This window comes from Primulina huaijiensis, chromosome 6 (assembly GCF_012295235.1).
Source record: "Primulina huaijiensis isolate GDHJ02 chromosome 6, ASM1229523v2, whole genome shotgun sequence".
Classification (NCBI taxonomy): Eukaryota; Viridiplantae; Streptophyta; class Magnoliopsida; order Lamiales; family Gesneriaceae; genus Primulina; species Primulina huaijiensis.
The window spans coordinates 1017153-1033436 of record NC_133311.1 but is presented as its reverse complement, the minus strand read 5'-3'; the positions used below and the strand labels follow the sequence as shown (position 1 = coordinate 1033436).

The window sequence follows — 16284 nt, the reverse complement described above, 5'->3', positions numbered from 1 at the left end:
ATACGAATCAATGATGCAGCATGTATTATTACATGACCCCAAACAGATGATGGAAGTTTTGTTCTCATCGGTAATGGCTAACAATGAGTTCCAAATGTTTAATAAAGAACTCTGCTAAGCCATTTTTTTTTATTAACACGGACAACTGAATGTTCAACTGAAGACATACAACATTTATTAAATGTCGACGATTTAAATCTAGTAGCATTATCAAGATGGATTTTCTTTATTGAATGATCTGTGAATTGAGCTCGTAATTTAATAATTTGCACAAGTAATCTAGCAAAATATATATTTCGAGTTGAAAGCAAACTAACATGTAATCATCTAGTAGACGCATTAATCACTATCATGAAATATCGAAATGTTCCACATGGTGGCTGTATAGGCCTACAAATACCCCATGAATTCTCTCCAAGAAGGTTGGAATTTCAACAACCTTTTGTAGAAGAAGGTCTTATAATTAGTTTGTTGCCCCAGGGTGACCAAGTCGATCATGCTATAACTTGAAGCTTTGTTGGTCAAAAAACTTTTGGTTTGTGACAATATTTGCTTAAATTGTTTTTATTATGTAAAATACAATTGAAAAGGTAGAACACATAATTTTTCTTTTGTCTGCTTTTGGTCACATATAATAGATGTTATGCAAAATTATTCAACATTATTTTAATTTAATGTTTCAATATGGTATCTATTTCAACGGATATTTTTAAAGCTAAACAAATTTCTACTAGATTTGCTAGCATATAATGCATCTTCAATATAAATATTTGTATCATTTAGCAAAATTATTTTTGTTTTTCAACAACTTTTAATAATTTTTTATTCACCTGATATTATTATAACGTTATTTTCAGCGAATGTTAGTTTAGAAAAATACAGTTTGCTTTGAAAGATGGTGAGTTGTGCCACGGTCTACTAGAATTTTGTCTTGTTATTTCGCCATTATTCTAAAAATAAATACATAATTTAACGAAGTTATGGCTCAATGATAATTACACCCAAGATTTTAAATGAAATAATTTTATTATTAAATAAAACTCCAAAAAAATAACTTTAGAGACAACATAAATTCAAGTGCCTCAAAATCAGGCGATATCATTCATTGCAATCACTATATAAAATAAATCAAAGTACAATTAGAATTATAACATTCACAAAAACTCTTGTTAGGTGGTCTCATAAGTCAATTTTATGATAAGAATCTTCTATTTGAGTTACTCATGAAAAAATATTATTTTTTATGCCAAAAGTATTATTTTTTATTGTAAATATGTCCATGGTTGACCCGTCTCACGAATAAAAATCTATGAACCGTCTTACAAGAGACATATTCAATAACATTTATAGAGTCAAATTGTATTACTATCATTGAAAATAAATAGCATAACAAATTATGCAAGAATAACACATGTTTACCACTTTTACTAGATAATTTTGAAATTTCGTTAATCTATTTTTTAAACAATCATAAATGAACATAAATAATGAATTATTTTATCTAATCACGATCTTGTCTCGATTTGTGCATAGAAAATACAAATAAACATTGTATCATATAAGCTATCGAATTTGGTGTACATGTAGATGTTTTAAATTAATAATTTATGTATCCATTCAGGACTAAATCAAATTTCAAAAACCTACAAATAATTTACTTTGTTATCCAAGTAAACTATTAACATAAGAACCAATCAATTTCAAAGTTAATAAAAGACCTACAACAAAATAGTAGACAATCGTTGTCCAATTAATATCAATTAGAATATTGTGATTGACTTAAAACTTGTCATGTTGCTTCATAACTTGTAGCGACACAAAATATTTTAATGACTAGTTAAATCATAAAAACAAAAAAAAATACAAATACTAAACAAGTAAGCTAAAATATCAAGAATATATTTCTAGTTCATATTGAATCAATATACTTTAATCACTATTCTTGACATTGATTCTCGAGGTTTCATCTTGATATTGTCAAATTTTTATATGACCACAGAGAGTTTGTTTTCTTTGGTCTGTTCATTACCTTCGCACAACTTAATCAAAATTTCCCAAATTTATTTACCAGTCTTGCACATTTTGATTTTGCTAAATGTGTTTTTGTCAAGAGTTTTGTACAAAATGTCTTTAGCCACATTATCAAGATTGTCTTACTTCTTTTCATCATTTGTCCATTCATTCCTTGATTTTCTAACATTTGAGGAGCACCTTCAGTGATGGCTATTACTGTTTTGGCTTCCAATCTTTCATTGGTCCATCCATGATAATGAACCACATGGCATCATTCTGATTAGCTAAATGAGCCTCCATTCTTATTTTTCACTCATCAAAATTTTCTTTGGAGGACATCGAGATTTTGATGAACGAAGCAATTTGAAAAGAAATGTTCAGTCGAGAATAAGTCTCGCTCTTATACAACTTGATAGGATCGGTTGAGTCTTCATAAGGGGATATTGAATGAATATTTGCAACAAATTTTTTTCTTTAACTTTAATTAAGTCGGGTTAGCAAGTGAACTATGTATTCTCGAGTGTCAGTGTCAGTTGGCTAACAAAAATACGTGTGGAAAGAAGTCAAACTGATAGACTAGAACAATTTAAATTATTGGCTTGACTAGATAAACTGAATTAAAATATACGTAAGTTTGTTTCTGGATTTTCGGAGGACTAAAAATTCTGCATCACCCCTTCTTCTTTTTGAGAATATTCAAACTAGAAGACTATGTGTTGGAATATTTCATGTTCGCAATCTTGATTTTGATGTTAACAAAACTTGTTATTTTGTTTCTAATAAATTTACCTAGGTGCGCAGAAAGTTACCGAGCCTAAACTGAAGCTATCGAGACGCAAAATGTAAATGCCAACTGATTGCCCAAACTGAACCAGTTCAACTGATTGTCCAGCTGATAGGTAGTTCAGCAGAAGATCTTCAGAAGCCCGGCCAGCTGATGAAGAGCTCAACTGATAAAGAGCCAGCTGACCACTTCAACTGAAGCAGTGAAATTAGTTCACCTGACGAGCCAACTGATTTCACCAAAGCAGTTTAAGACCAGTTCAGGTCATCAGTTAGGAACCGACCAATTTGCGGAACACGACAAGCTTATCTAAGTGGAATCCAGCTGTGTGCATTTAAGAAAGCAATTGTCCAGTCAAAGGAAAATAATGAATGTTGCAGCAGAGCTTAAAGCCAAGACATTCTAGAATGGCTGTTAGAAAGGACAAGGCACAAATATCGAGGAACATATTCAAGATCATCTTCTGTTACAATTTCACATACTCAAAGTGGAGGAGAAATTAAAAATAAAGGCAAAAGAATCTATGACGTAAGTATTTCTTTTCTATTTCTTATAGAGTGAGTCTCATGTGAGACCGTCTCACGGATCCTAATATGTGAGACGGGTCAACCCTACCAATATTGACAATAAAAAGTAATACTCTTAGCATAAAAAGTAATACTTTTTCATAGATAACCCAAATAAAGATCCGTCTCACAAAATACGACCCGTGAGACCGTCTCACACAAGTGTTTGTCTTTCTTATATTCACTCTTTGGTTTGTTTTTAAATATATATTGCTTTATTATAAGTTAATTGATGTAGGAAATCATGGCATATGAGAGTCAAACCATTAGAAGTGCAGGAAAATCTGAATTAGATCTTTATTTGGAGGAGCCAAAGCTTGAATTTGTATATTATCAAAATTTAGATGTTTTGGAGCATTGGAAGAATCATAAGCATCCCGTCTCACGGATCCTAATATGTGAGACGGGTCAACCCTACCAATATTCACAATAAAAAGTAATACTCTTAGTATAAAAAGTAATACTTTTTCATAGATAACCCAAATAAAGATCCGTCTCACAAAATACGACCCGTGAGACCGTCTCACACAAGTGTTTGTCTTTCTTATATTCACTCTTTGGTTTGTTTTTAAATATATATTGCTTTATTATAAGTTAATTGATGTAGGAAATCATGGCATATGAGAGTCAAACCATTAGAAGTGCAGGAAAATCTGAATTAGATCTTTATTTGGAGGAGCCAAAGCTTGAATTTGTATATTATCAAAATTTAGATGTTTTGGAGCATTGGAAGAATCATAAGCATCCCGTCTCACGGATCCTAATATGTGAGACGGGTCAACCCTACCAATATTCACAATAAAAAGTAATACTCTTAGTATAAAAAGTAATACTTTTTCATAGATAACCCAAATAAAGATCCGTCTCACAAAATACGACCCGTGAGACCGTCTCACACAAGTGTTTGTCTTTCTTATATTCACTCTTAGGTTTGTTTTTAAATATATATTGCTTTATTATAAGTTAATTGATGTAGGAAATCATGGCATATGAGAGTCAAACCATTAGAAGTGCAGGAAAATCTGAATTAGATCTTTATTTGGAGGAGCCAAAGCTTGAATTTGTATATTATCAAAATTTAGATGTTTTGGAGCATTGGAAGAATCATAAGCATCGATACCCTTCACTTTCATTGATGGCATGCGATATTTTGTCTATCCCCATAACTACAGTTGCATCAGAGTCAACTTTTTCCATTGGTGCTCATGTGCTCACCAAGTACAGAAGTCGTATCCTTCCTGAAAAAGTGCAAGCTCTTATTTGCACGCGTAACTGGTTGCGTGGTTATGTTTATGGTAATTTCACTTATATATATAGATATATATATAACTTTTCTTAAATTGATATATTGGCTTACTTCGTGTTTTTTAGATGCAGACGATGATGAATGTGCAAATTTCAAAACAACTTCGTCCCAAGAAGGATCCAATGTTGAAATTTTTGATGAAGAAACAGTGGAGGGAGCTATTGTAGAAGATGAAGATTGAATTGAGTTTAATGAGAATAGACTTTATAATATTTGTTTAGTTTCTTCATGTTTGGTTTAATCACTTTACTTTTAATGGATTATGTTATATGCTTTCTTAATTTTTTATTTTAATATTTGTACGTATTTTATGAAACTATTTTACCGAAGTATATTTTTCTTATATGTTTACCATAATAATGTTTAGCATTTTTTTCTTAAAAAAACAAGCGGGTCGGCCCGTGTAACCCGCGGCCCAAGGTGAGTTGAGCTAGGTTGGTCATCTACAATAACATTTTATCTATTTTTCTTGACACTGAAAGAAAATTTCTAAGATTTACTTTTAAATTTTGCATGTTTTTATGTTGTATATAAATGATATTGAATAATTTGTTATAATAAAAATAAAAAATATTTTTTATAATTATTCTCATATTAAACCCACTTAAAATTGTTCATAGCACTTCATCATGTTTAAAGTTTTTTAAAATTTGGGAACTTTTATTCCTTATTTTTGGTACTTCTTGTCCCCTAATATATCGCTATTGTTATGATATCTTCTATTTTAATGTCTTCTTAAATTTTTAATATGAAAAAAATGCAAATTGATTTTTCAATTGAATAATTTCTCCTTTTTATTAAAAATTTAATTACTTTGAATTATTCTTGTGCCACGTGGCAATTTATTAGGAACCGATAAGCAGTTTGAACCCGACCCCCGCCATCTCCTCCCCTCTTTAAGAGCGAGAGAGAAAAACGTGCTTGAAAGAATGGCGACTGGGTTTGTTCCTGAGCTGAACATGGAGAACCAGATGGGTTGCATGACGAGTCTTCTTCAGATATTCGATCGCCACCAGATTTTGGTGGGGAAATCCACGAAGCGCCTCCTTCCCCCGCCGGTTTTATTCTCGGAACTCTTGCGTTTTTATATGTACTGTTGATATATTTTACGGCATTGTTTCAAGTTTATTTGATGTTTACTAGGTTGTTGATACGATTACGGAGTCGGATATATCTGTTGAAGCATCGCCGGTTCATGCGAGGGGGTCGGGAAAGCAGAAACAGCAGGTACGGCCGAGGCCGGAGCGACTGAAGCAGTGGTTTCAGCCAGCGGAGTTGCCACTTAAGCTACCTATGTCGGAATCGAAAGAAGCCGCCAAGGGGGCGGCCTGCTATTGGAAGTTGAGCAAAGAAATTCCGAGGCTTTCACTCGACAGCAGGGCAACCACCGATGATAAGGGTGGACTCCATCCGAAGGAGAAGCGCTCAAGCGCTGCCGTTCAGCCGACCTCGAATGGTGTCGCCATTGATTACCAAGTGTATAGATCGCATAGTCTTATAGCCAAGCTGATGGGCTTGGAGCCGATGCCAAATTCGTTGAATGCTATGGAACACGAAAAGAAGCCAGAGCTCCGGCGATCCTCCTCCGAATCAGGAGTTTCCAGAGGTTTCCTACACTCTCGCTTCAGCATGGAAAGCAACAATTTCCCCGTCAAGCAGCAAAACCAATCTGTTACTCCCATTGTTACTCACGAAGTGATAAACAATGGGACGATGAAGAGTTCCTGGAAAAACGACGATAATGGCGTCAACTTATCGCCATGGAAGGCACCTCAGCATGGAAAGAGCTTCTTCGATTCAGCTGACCATTTCCCGGAGCCGAAGCAGAATGTTTCAGCTCAGGGAGAGATCGAAAACAGATTGAAAATGAGAGAAATGGAAGAGCACACTAAAGATTTGGAAACCTTGAAAAATATCCTCGAAGCTCTGCGACTCAAGGGGCTCTTACACTCAACGAAGCCCGCGGAGCGAAATCATCATGCCTGCCACCAGAAATTTGTGTACGATGAGTCGCCTATCGTTGTGATAAAACCTTCTAGATCATCAATAACTTCGCCGATTCACCGGAGAACGGAAAACGAGTACCCGCAGGCATATGGTAGAAGCCCAGAACGGCAATCTCGCTGGAATTACTCTGTTCCAATCGAACCCTCCCCTCTCCCGATTCCGCTGCGTGCAAGGCTGCCAAACTGGCTGGTAAAACCTAAACCTCTGAGAGTCGAAACTCAGAGAAGAGCAAATGAGTTAACAGATAACCGCCGCATCCTTCCGGCTCTCCCGCCGAAGCTCCACACAAGAATAACTGGGTCGGAACCAACGACCCATGCCCGACCTCCCCGAAGCATGAAAGCAATTGGTAAAGATTATCAGAAGGCAAACAAATCGGGAGAGGATGAATCTGCCTTCATTTCTGGAAGTAGCTTGGGTACATCCATTGATACAGAGGTGATTCACATTCTTGAACTACAATAATAAATCCTGTAATTAATGTCTTTTCACTTGATTAATGTTTGTTACTGAATTCCAGAGGTCAAGAACAGGGGGGAGGAATTTGTTGGAGAGATGTGATAAGCTGCTTCACAGCATAGCAGAGATGACTACCGCAGCTGATATGCAACCAAGCCCGGTTTCTGTTCTTGACTCCTCTCTTCACAGGGATGATTCCTTTGCCGCCTCCCCTATCGCGGCCAAGCGTAAAATTCATTTCAAAGGTACCAAATTTCTTACTTTTGTTGAATCTCCTACACTAATTAAATAGCTATGATTAGTTTAGTTCTATGGAAAGGCTAAAATAAAAGCCCGAAACCATGTTTTTAGTATTTTTAAAGTACATAAACTTCTGTTTTAACTTCTCCTACTATTCCCAAATGAAAATCCTAAATTTATGAAATTTAATGGAGGGTGGTATGCGACAAGTTTGTTCATAAGTAACATGACGTGGGTCACGACCAGCAATGGGTATCCTTCTTTGCTATCGGAGTTTACCGTCGCAACGGCCTTTGCTCCAAAGATCAAGGTCACCCATTGGATTAGCTGCCACTGCTGTCAGGAATTTCAAATTATTCTAGCACATCCGGTGGAGCATCCCCGGTTCATTTGTGTGAGCACACCTGGTCGAGCATAGTCTATCTCATCATTATCGATATAGAGTTAAGAAAAAATTTGAGTTTCTTTGTTTGGTGGATAAAAGGAAATGCCTTTACGAGTCGATTGTCGCTCTCTGCCTGGTTCCGGCTTATCGCTTCACCTAAACAATGGCTGGCACAATAATTTTATCCCCATTTTGAATATTTGTCTGGCTAGAGATATTTTAAATGATTGATGTGGATATTGTTTTTGGAATGTGGAACCAAAACTGGTTGTCAATAAATACTCCAATTGTGCATGAATGGGACACCCTGGCGACCACAACTGCTCCCTGTGGTCCTTTGCTGATGGGAATTTTGGTTTGGACTTTGTGAGGGGCAATATATTTCCCGCCTTGTAAAAACAAACTCTTAATATTGATCAATGATTCAAGTTTGACCACGATTCCAGTGGATACATGCCCTTAGTTACATATGTAAAATAAAAGATCGAAAAACATGATGTTTGAACCGTAAAAGATGATAATAGAGTGATCGAAAAATCTTGAATATTTCCAAATTTGGGCAAGCAATGGGCAGTACACAGCAGCTTTCTGTTGAGAAAATGCTTCTATGCTAGTGGGCAGTGGCTTTAAGCTTCTACATTTGGTTATATATTGTTTCCTAAGGAGTTTACAAATGAATATATGTTTATGGATTTTTGAATTTTTCAGATCATTATGGTAATGCGGAAGAAGAAACGTGGAGCACTGGTGTCTCACTAGTTAGCCGAGAAACGGCCGAGGAGTCGGCTTTTCTTTACATCGCGGATATCTTAAGTGCATCCAATCTCTTCCCCGGAGGATCGGAGCTTTTTCTTTTGCTAGAAAAGCAACAGCTTCAGAAAGGACAGGACTCGTCCAAGGCCTCCAGGCTTCAAAGAAAAGCGGTCTTTGACACAATCACCGAAATTCTTAAATGGATAAGACGATTGCCTCCTTGGAAGAACGTTTCTTGGACGACCGACGACGTCACAAGCCCTTCCCTTGATAAGGTCTGGTTAGAATTCCAAAGAATTCGTGATCCAAGTGATGCTGAAGATATGTACGATATGGTATGTGGTGTGTTGAGAAAAGACTTCTCCGGGGACGAGATCACGGGATGGAAAGATTACCCGACGGAGATGTCGGAGTCGATTTTGGATCTGGAAAGGTTGGTTTTCAAGGATTTGATAGCCGAGACGTTACGGGATCTTGGAGCATTGGCATCTGAAAACAGATTGTCATGGATGAGCAGGAAGAAGGTTTTGTGGAGATGAAAGGCCCTCGGGGTTTTTCAAGTTTTCAGGGTTTATTTACTCAGGGATACTTGTATTTTACCATGTGAATTTCTTATCTTTAGCAATGTACAGTAGAACTTTGATTTTTGGAAAAAATAAAGATGGACCCACGATTTTCCCAATTATTCGTAGACAAAAACTTGTGTGAGACGATCTCACGGGTCGTATTTTATGAGACGGATCTTTTATTTGGGTATCCATGAAAAAGTATTACTTTTTATGTTAATAGTATTACTTTTTATTGTGAATATCGGTAGGGTTGACTCGTCTCACATATAAAAATTCGTGATATTATCTCAGAGGCTTACTCTTATTAGTATGCAATCTCTGAAATATTTCAAGAAACGGGGCTGGGCTACCATGTGATGAAGAAACAAAAAATGCTTTTCAAAGTGGGCAAGCCGAAAGGCACTTTTCATGAACTGTTGTTGGTGGCTGTTCTATGCAAAGAGTTCGAGCCAAAAGATTTGGGATAGACATTTATGACACCCATGTTCAAATCTTTCACACATTCATATCCAAACTTCATTTGTTTTACCTTCTAGCACACCCATGTTCGGACCTCTCGTATCCCAAATATTTGATATATATGTGTTTTACATTTCATTATCTGAAATTGGAAGTGTAATTCATGATTTTATATCAAATTTGAGTCAATTAATATATTAATATATATATATATATGTTGATTCAATATTTTTGTTCCTAAAATTTCTTACATTAGTGCACAAACATGTATAGTAAATGTTGATATTAATAAAGGTCTTTCAATTTTATACTCAAAATTTTATTTTTGTACCAAATCTAAAATAATTGGTAGTCAAACATCATATATTAATACTATATTTTCAATTTTTTATATCGATTTTTATCCATGGAAAAGAGATGTGTGTATATGGTGTGAAAAATTTCTTTTTTGTTGGATCAGGAGTGCATAATCATTTTCTCTCTTACTCAAGTTTAGATTTGAGGATTTAAAGACAGTTTATCCGACAATCTTTCGAAAAATCAACATGAAAGTATCTTTATTTTTGCTACTATCCCAGAAAAATGACATATAAGTTATCCACGTAATCCCCATTGACGTAAGGAACAAACACATATTACAACTCCTCACAACTTGAAATAAACCTATGTCCCAAAAAATACAATAAAAACCCTATGTAGGGAAATCTAAATCGATCATAACTCCTTTTCTATGAAATTTTAACCTCTCATGATGTATGGTCTCAACGATAGCCGCCTTCTTGTTGCCTACATTGTTGTCTTGTAGGTGATCTCAGACTATCACTTAAGATAATACCATGCATAAGACGCTGTTAGGACAACTGCTGCAACTCTTATTACAGGATTGGGACTAAAAAGGAGGCCCCAAAGGAGATTCTGTCAGCAGAAGACCAATAAATGATTATAGTTGAATAAGTTGGCTCACATGTTAAATGTTCGTCAAAATGGCCGAAAAAAATTTGAAACGGAAGTATGCGTTCAGACGAGTAATTGCATCTATAAATAGATGCATTCCTTCATAATTCAAGTATCCAATCATCAAGTTCTCTCTCATCTTATAACATTTGAGTACTTAGTTCTATAATATTTGTGAGGTGTTTGTTCTCCTGTATTAAGAGAGTGTGTGTTTTCTTTGGAAACACAGTGAATGGTTGTACATCGTAAGATATTATAGTGGAATTCTTTTCATCTTGTCCGTGGTTTTTATCCTAATAGTTTTTAGGGATTTTTCACGTAAATCTCAGTTTCCAGTTTTATACTTTATTTTCATATTATTATCTCAAATTGTCGCACATGAGGCCAACAAGTAGTATAAGAGCCTTGGTTTAAAATTTTTTAAAATTCTGATTATGCTCTGTGGTTGCAGTGTAGACTGATCTTCCACATCAGAAAAGTTTTTTAAAGATTTTTTATTAAGACAAGATTATTTTGTCCAGTCTACTAAATTGTTGTAGACATGATGGCCGGCTATTGGAGATAGACCGATGAAAAAGACAGATGATATAAAGTGGAATGTGATGAATGATAATGTTGTTGTCAATTTACACTTGGCTATAACAGACGAACTACTGTCAAGTATATCTGAGATTAAAACAACAAAAGTTATTTGAGATACTCTGACAAAGATGTACTAGGTCAAGTCACTAAACAACAAGATTTTCCTTAAAAGAAGGTTATATACTCTTCGGATCAACAAGATTTTCCTTAAGAGAAGGTTTTATACTTTTGGATGGCGGAATTCTCATCGATGACCGACTATATCAACACACTAAATACTATATTTGCCCAACTCACTTCTATGAGGCATAAAATAGAGGAAAATGAATGTGCGAAGCTTTTGCTTCAAAGTATAACAGATTCATATGATCAACTTATCATCAACATAACCAACAATATTCTCATGGGCTTTTCTAAAATTCGATGATGTCTTAACTGCAGCTCTTGGAGAAGAAAGCGACTCAAGAATAAAGAAGTTAGGTTGGTAACTTCGAAACAGACGGAGGCTTTATCGATGATAAGAGGAAGATTTATGTACCGTGGCTCCAGTGGGAACCAAAGACGAGGTAAATCAAAGTCAAGAAGTAAGAAGAAAAATATTTACTGCTTTAAATATTGCAGTAAATGGCACTTCAAGAAAGAATATACGAGTTTCGAGATGATTTCTCAAGGAAATGTGGCCAGTACTTCAGGTGGTAGTGAAATATTATTCAGCGAAGCGGCAAGAGTTGCAGAAGACATGCACAAATTTTGTGACACATGTATTATGGATTCAGGAGCGACGTGGCACATGACGTCTCGAAGAGAATGGTTTGATCATTATGAACCTCTCTCAGGATTCTAGGGTTGTAAGTTCAGCGAGACAGAACTAACAGAAAAATTAATTGAAGAAAGTCTTGCAACGTTTCAACATGCTAGATAGTAAGCCAATATCGACCTCTCTTCCTATTAACTTCAAGTTATCCTCCGAAATGTGTCCTAGCAGTGAAGCAGAGAGGATGGAGATGTCTCGAGTCCCATATGCATCAGCAATGGAAAGTTTGATGTTCGTCATGATCTGTACAAGATCGGACATTGCTCAAGCAGTGGAAGCAGTTAGTCGGTATATGGCGAATATTGGACGAGAGAATTAGAGTACTGTTAAGAGGATCCTTAGATATATTAAGGGTACCTCAAATGCTGCATTATGTTATAGAGGATCAGATTTTACACTCAGGGGCTATGTCAATTCAGATTATGCAGGTGATCCTGATAAGAGAAAATCTACTACTGGTTATATGTTTACACTTGCAGAGGGAGCAGTAAGCTGTGTTTCGAAACTACAAACAGTTGTGGCGTTATCTACAACAGAGGCAAAATACATGGCAGATACTCAAGCATGTAAGGAAGCAATGTCGATTAAAAGGTTATTGGAGAAGATCGGACACAAACAAGAGAATTTTCCTTTGTTTTGTGAGAGTCAGAGTGCCTTGCACATGAAAATGAATCCAGCCTTTCATTCTTGGACGAAACAAATTGAAGTTCAATTTCACTTTGTTTGAGAAGTAGTAGAAGAAGGAAGTGTGAATATGCAGAAAATTCATACAAAGGACAATGTATCTGATTTTCTGACAAAGCCAGGAAACACGGATAAGTTTGAATTGTGTAGATCCTCAAGTGGCCTAGCAGAAACATAAGCAGCATGGAATGATAAGATTGAAAACGTGTGTAGAGATGTGTTTGATTCTCAATCAAATCTCCACGTGGGAGAAATGCCGGCAGAAGAACAATAAGTGATTATAGTTAATAAGTTGGCTCACATATTAAATGGTAGTCAAAATGGCCGAAAAAAATTTGAAACGGAAGAATGTGTTCAGATGAGAAATTGCATCTCTAAATAGATGCATTCCTTCATAATTCAAGTATCCCTTCATCAAGTTATCTAACATCTTATAACATTTGAGTGCTTAGTTCTATAATATTGGTGAGGTGTTTGTTCTCCTGTATTAAGAGAGTGTGTGTTCTCTTTGGAAACACAGTGAGTGGTTGTACACCATAAGATATTATAGTGGAATTCTTTTAATTTGGCATGTGGTTTTTACAATAATAATTTCTAGGGGTTTTCAACGTATATCTCAGTGTCCATTTTTATACTTTATTTTCATATTATTATCTCAAGTTGTCGCACGTGAGACCAACATATTCAAAGTTTTTAAATGATGAGACCAAATACACCAATCACATAATCTATAAACATTTTATGCTAAAATCCCCAAACCCCACAAATTTTACATCTCCTAGAAAATGTCCATTTCTTTCGATAACTCGATCAGATTCATAAAGGATGCCCTATTGCCTTATACTACATTGAGCCTGGTAAAAAAAAATGGGATCATTGGACAACGTTTAATCTCTATATTTTAAGATTTCCCTTCTTTTAAGCCGTCCGTAGGCACATTCACCCAAAACGATGGCACTGAGGTCATACATCTCAATGCTACTTGGGAGTTGTATGTCTCCCAAGACGCCCCTTCTGTCTCTTCAACCATTTGGGTACATGAACTCGACCCACAAATAGCTCCCATGATGTACGTGGATTTGAGAAATAAAATGTATCCCATCTACCGTGATCATCCATTCGTCGACTCTTTGGGTGCCACCACCTCGTATTACCTCTAAAACTGGCTTTCCTCCAAGTGTAATCTCATGGGTTTGGTTTGTAATTTGATCAAACTATTCTCATACAACCATCTTTTTTACTACTCAGGTGTCCCCGCTTGCGTTCATCCCTCCATGGTCTCGAAAACAAATGATGAACCTATCTGTCCTTGTAGACGAATTGGAGGGAAGGTGGGGTTATGAAAGACTGGGATATTTAGGCTCGAGCTCGAAAAGAAAAGCTTGAGTGATAGAACGAAAGAATTGGATGATGGATTTCATAGGCTTCTGAATTGAATAAAGTATGATGACAAGAACTATGTTGTGAATTGTGAGATTGTGAAATTTTTTGAAGGTTTGGATTTTTTGATTGATTTGGATGCGAATGACTTGGCAATCGAGGATTTGATGTATGCGTTGGATGGTTGATTTGGATGCGAATGACTTGGCAATCGAGGATTTGATGTATGCGTTGGATGGAGCGGTTGGAGAATGGTGGTTAGTTTTGAAGTTTATGTTAAGCAAGCGAGGATCATGGCTAGGGAGCATTTTTTTTTTTTTGTAGGGCGAAGAAAGATGAATAAAGAGTGAAACAAATTAAAAAAATTGAGGAAATTGATTAAATAACATCGCTCAACTCTTTTTTCAAGAAAATGATCTCCTAAAATATATTTGAAATACACTTGAGGATGTCATTTTCTTTAGAAAAAAAATACTCCATTATTTTATTATCCATTTACATTAGTAAATAAATATTTTATTACCATTTAAGAGAAATTGTTTTATGATTTTAGAGTGATTTCTTGTGATACGGTCTCACGGATCTATATCTGTGAGACATTTCGACTTAGTCCATATATGCAAGGAAAAATAATATTTTTGAAATAAAAAATAATAATTTTCATGAGTTGGGCTGAGCCGAAAAATTCGTCTAACAAAATTAAACTATGATGAGCTTACAAGAATTTTTGTATAATTAATGATTTAGTGACTTGTAGATCTAAAATTTGGGTGAGGCCTGAATTCGAGATTTATTAAAAATAACAATAAAATATAATACGTACCATAAAGAATTTGATTTATGCATCACACCATGAATTATTTTCAAATTATTCTTTAAAATTTTCCCTTTCTGACGGTGTGCATTTATTTAATCGGATTTCGGCTACCCGTTTAGCCAAATGGGTCGGTTTATTTTTGTTACGGGTACCCATATATGACATACATTGGATCAAGAGGGTGCATGTTTGTATAACATAGGGCCAATTAAAAAAGTAGGAGTGAGATATAAAGTATTTAAAAAAACAAAGAGTCTGGCTTTTTTTTTTAAGAAAAAAGGTGTTGACTTTTGATTATTACATTAACTGCAATTAGACTATTTAACTTAAATAATTCTTCTCTTCTCTTTCTTCTCGGTCGACATGCATCTTCCCTCAATTAAAATTTACGAGTTATCTACATCTGTCGACCCAAGACCAATTTAGTCGACCCAAAATCTACTTTGAGAAAAAGTAAGAGTTCACCCAGAAGAATTGGTCGACCAAAATTAAGTTGGTCGACCAAGTATTATGGGTCGACCAAGATTAATTTTCTTGGTCGACCAATTTCTTGTTGGTCGACCAACATAATTTTAGTTGACCGAGAAGAATTCTTCTTGGTCGACCCATAATTATCTGGTGTGCCACACTTGTTTTTATTATTATTATTAATTTTTGTATATTTTAATTATCTTATTCTCTTAATTTTTGTAGGATATACCTTTGGATCGACCCAAAAGCAAAGCAACAACGGTCGACCCACAAACAACAAGGTCTACATTGTGTCGACCCGGCTAAATATATGATTCATATGTTAAAACATGTAATATTATATAACATACTTGTGAAATTGTGATTAATATGTTAAAAGCATGTAACATAATTGTGAAATTGTGATTCATATGTTAAAACACGTAACATAGTTCTGAAATTGTGATTCATATGTTAAAACAACATGTAACATATTTGGTTGTGAAATTGTGATTTATATATTAAAACATGTAACATAATTCTGAAATTGTGATTCATATGCTAAAACATATAACATAGTTCTGAAATTGTGATTCATATGTTAAAACATATAATATAATTTGAAATTGTGGCTCATATGTCAAAACACATGTAACATAGTTGTGAAATTGTGACTCATATGTCATAACATGTAACATAATCATGTAATATTATAGAACATACTTGTGAAATTATGTGATTTATATGTTAAAAACATGCAACATTGGTCAAAACTGTGTAATTATCCGTCAAAATTAAGTAATTATCGATCATATTTGTCAAATCTATGGATTCATGCGTTAGAAAAAGAGTCGACCCAAAATCAACATGGGTCGACCCAGAGATCAACATGGATCAACATGGTCGACCCAGAAGTAACATGATCGACACAGAAATCACCATGGTCGACCCAGAAATCACCAGGGTCGACCCAAAAAATGACCATCAACAAAATTCCACCATAAATACTTAAATCGAAATTAAAAAGATCAATACAATGTCCAATAATTAAAAGATCAATAC

At 35.2% G+C, this 16284-nt stretch overlaps 1 protein-coding gene across 1 annotated transcript; it reads left to right on the top strand.

Annotated features, from left to right (window-relative positions):
- Nucleotides 1–5536: 5536 nt before the first annotated feature.
- On the top strand, nt 5537–9157 carry LOC140978997 (uncharacterized). The gene is made up of 4 exons (XM_073444337.1): nt 5537–5727; nt 5813–7114; nt 7197–7380; nt 8469–9157. Exons 1-4 carry the CDS (start codon nt 5599–5601, stop codon nt 9050–9052), a joined length of 2199 nt encoding a protein of 732 aa, XP_073300438.1. The 5' UTR covers nt 5537–5598; the 3' UTR covers nt 9053–9157.
- The last annotated feature ends 7127 nt before the right edge of the window (nt 9158–16284 follow it).

Coding starts and splice junctions, on each gene's coding strand:
- LOC140978997 (XM_073444337.1), top strand. CDS start 5,599: ATGGCGACTGGGTTTGTTCCTGAGCTGAACATGGAGAACCAGATGGGT. Junction 5,728..5,812: donor AGCGCCTCCTTCCCCCGCCG/GTTTTATTCTCG, acceptor GATGTTTACTAG/GTTGTTGATACGATTACGGA. Junction 7,381..8,468: donor GCGTAAAATTCATTTCAAAG/GTACCAAATTTC, acceptor TGAATTTTTCAG/ATCATTATGGTAATGCGGAA.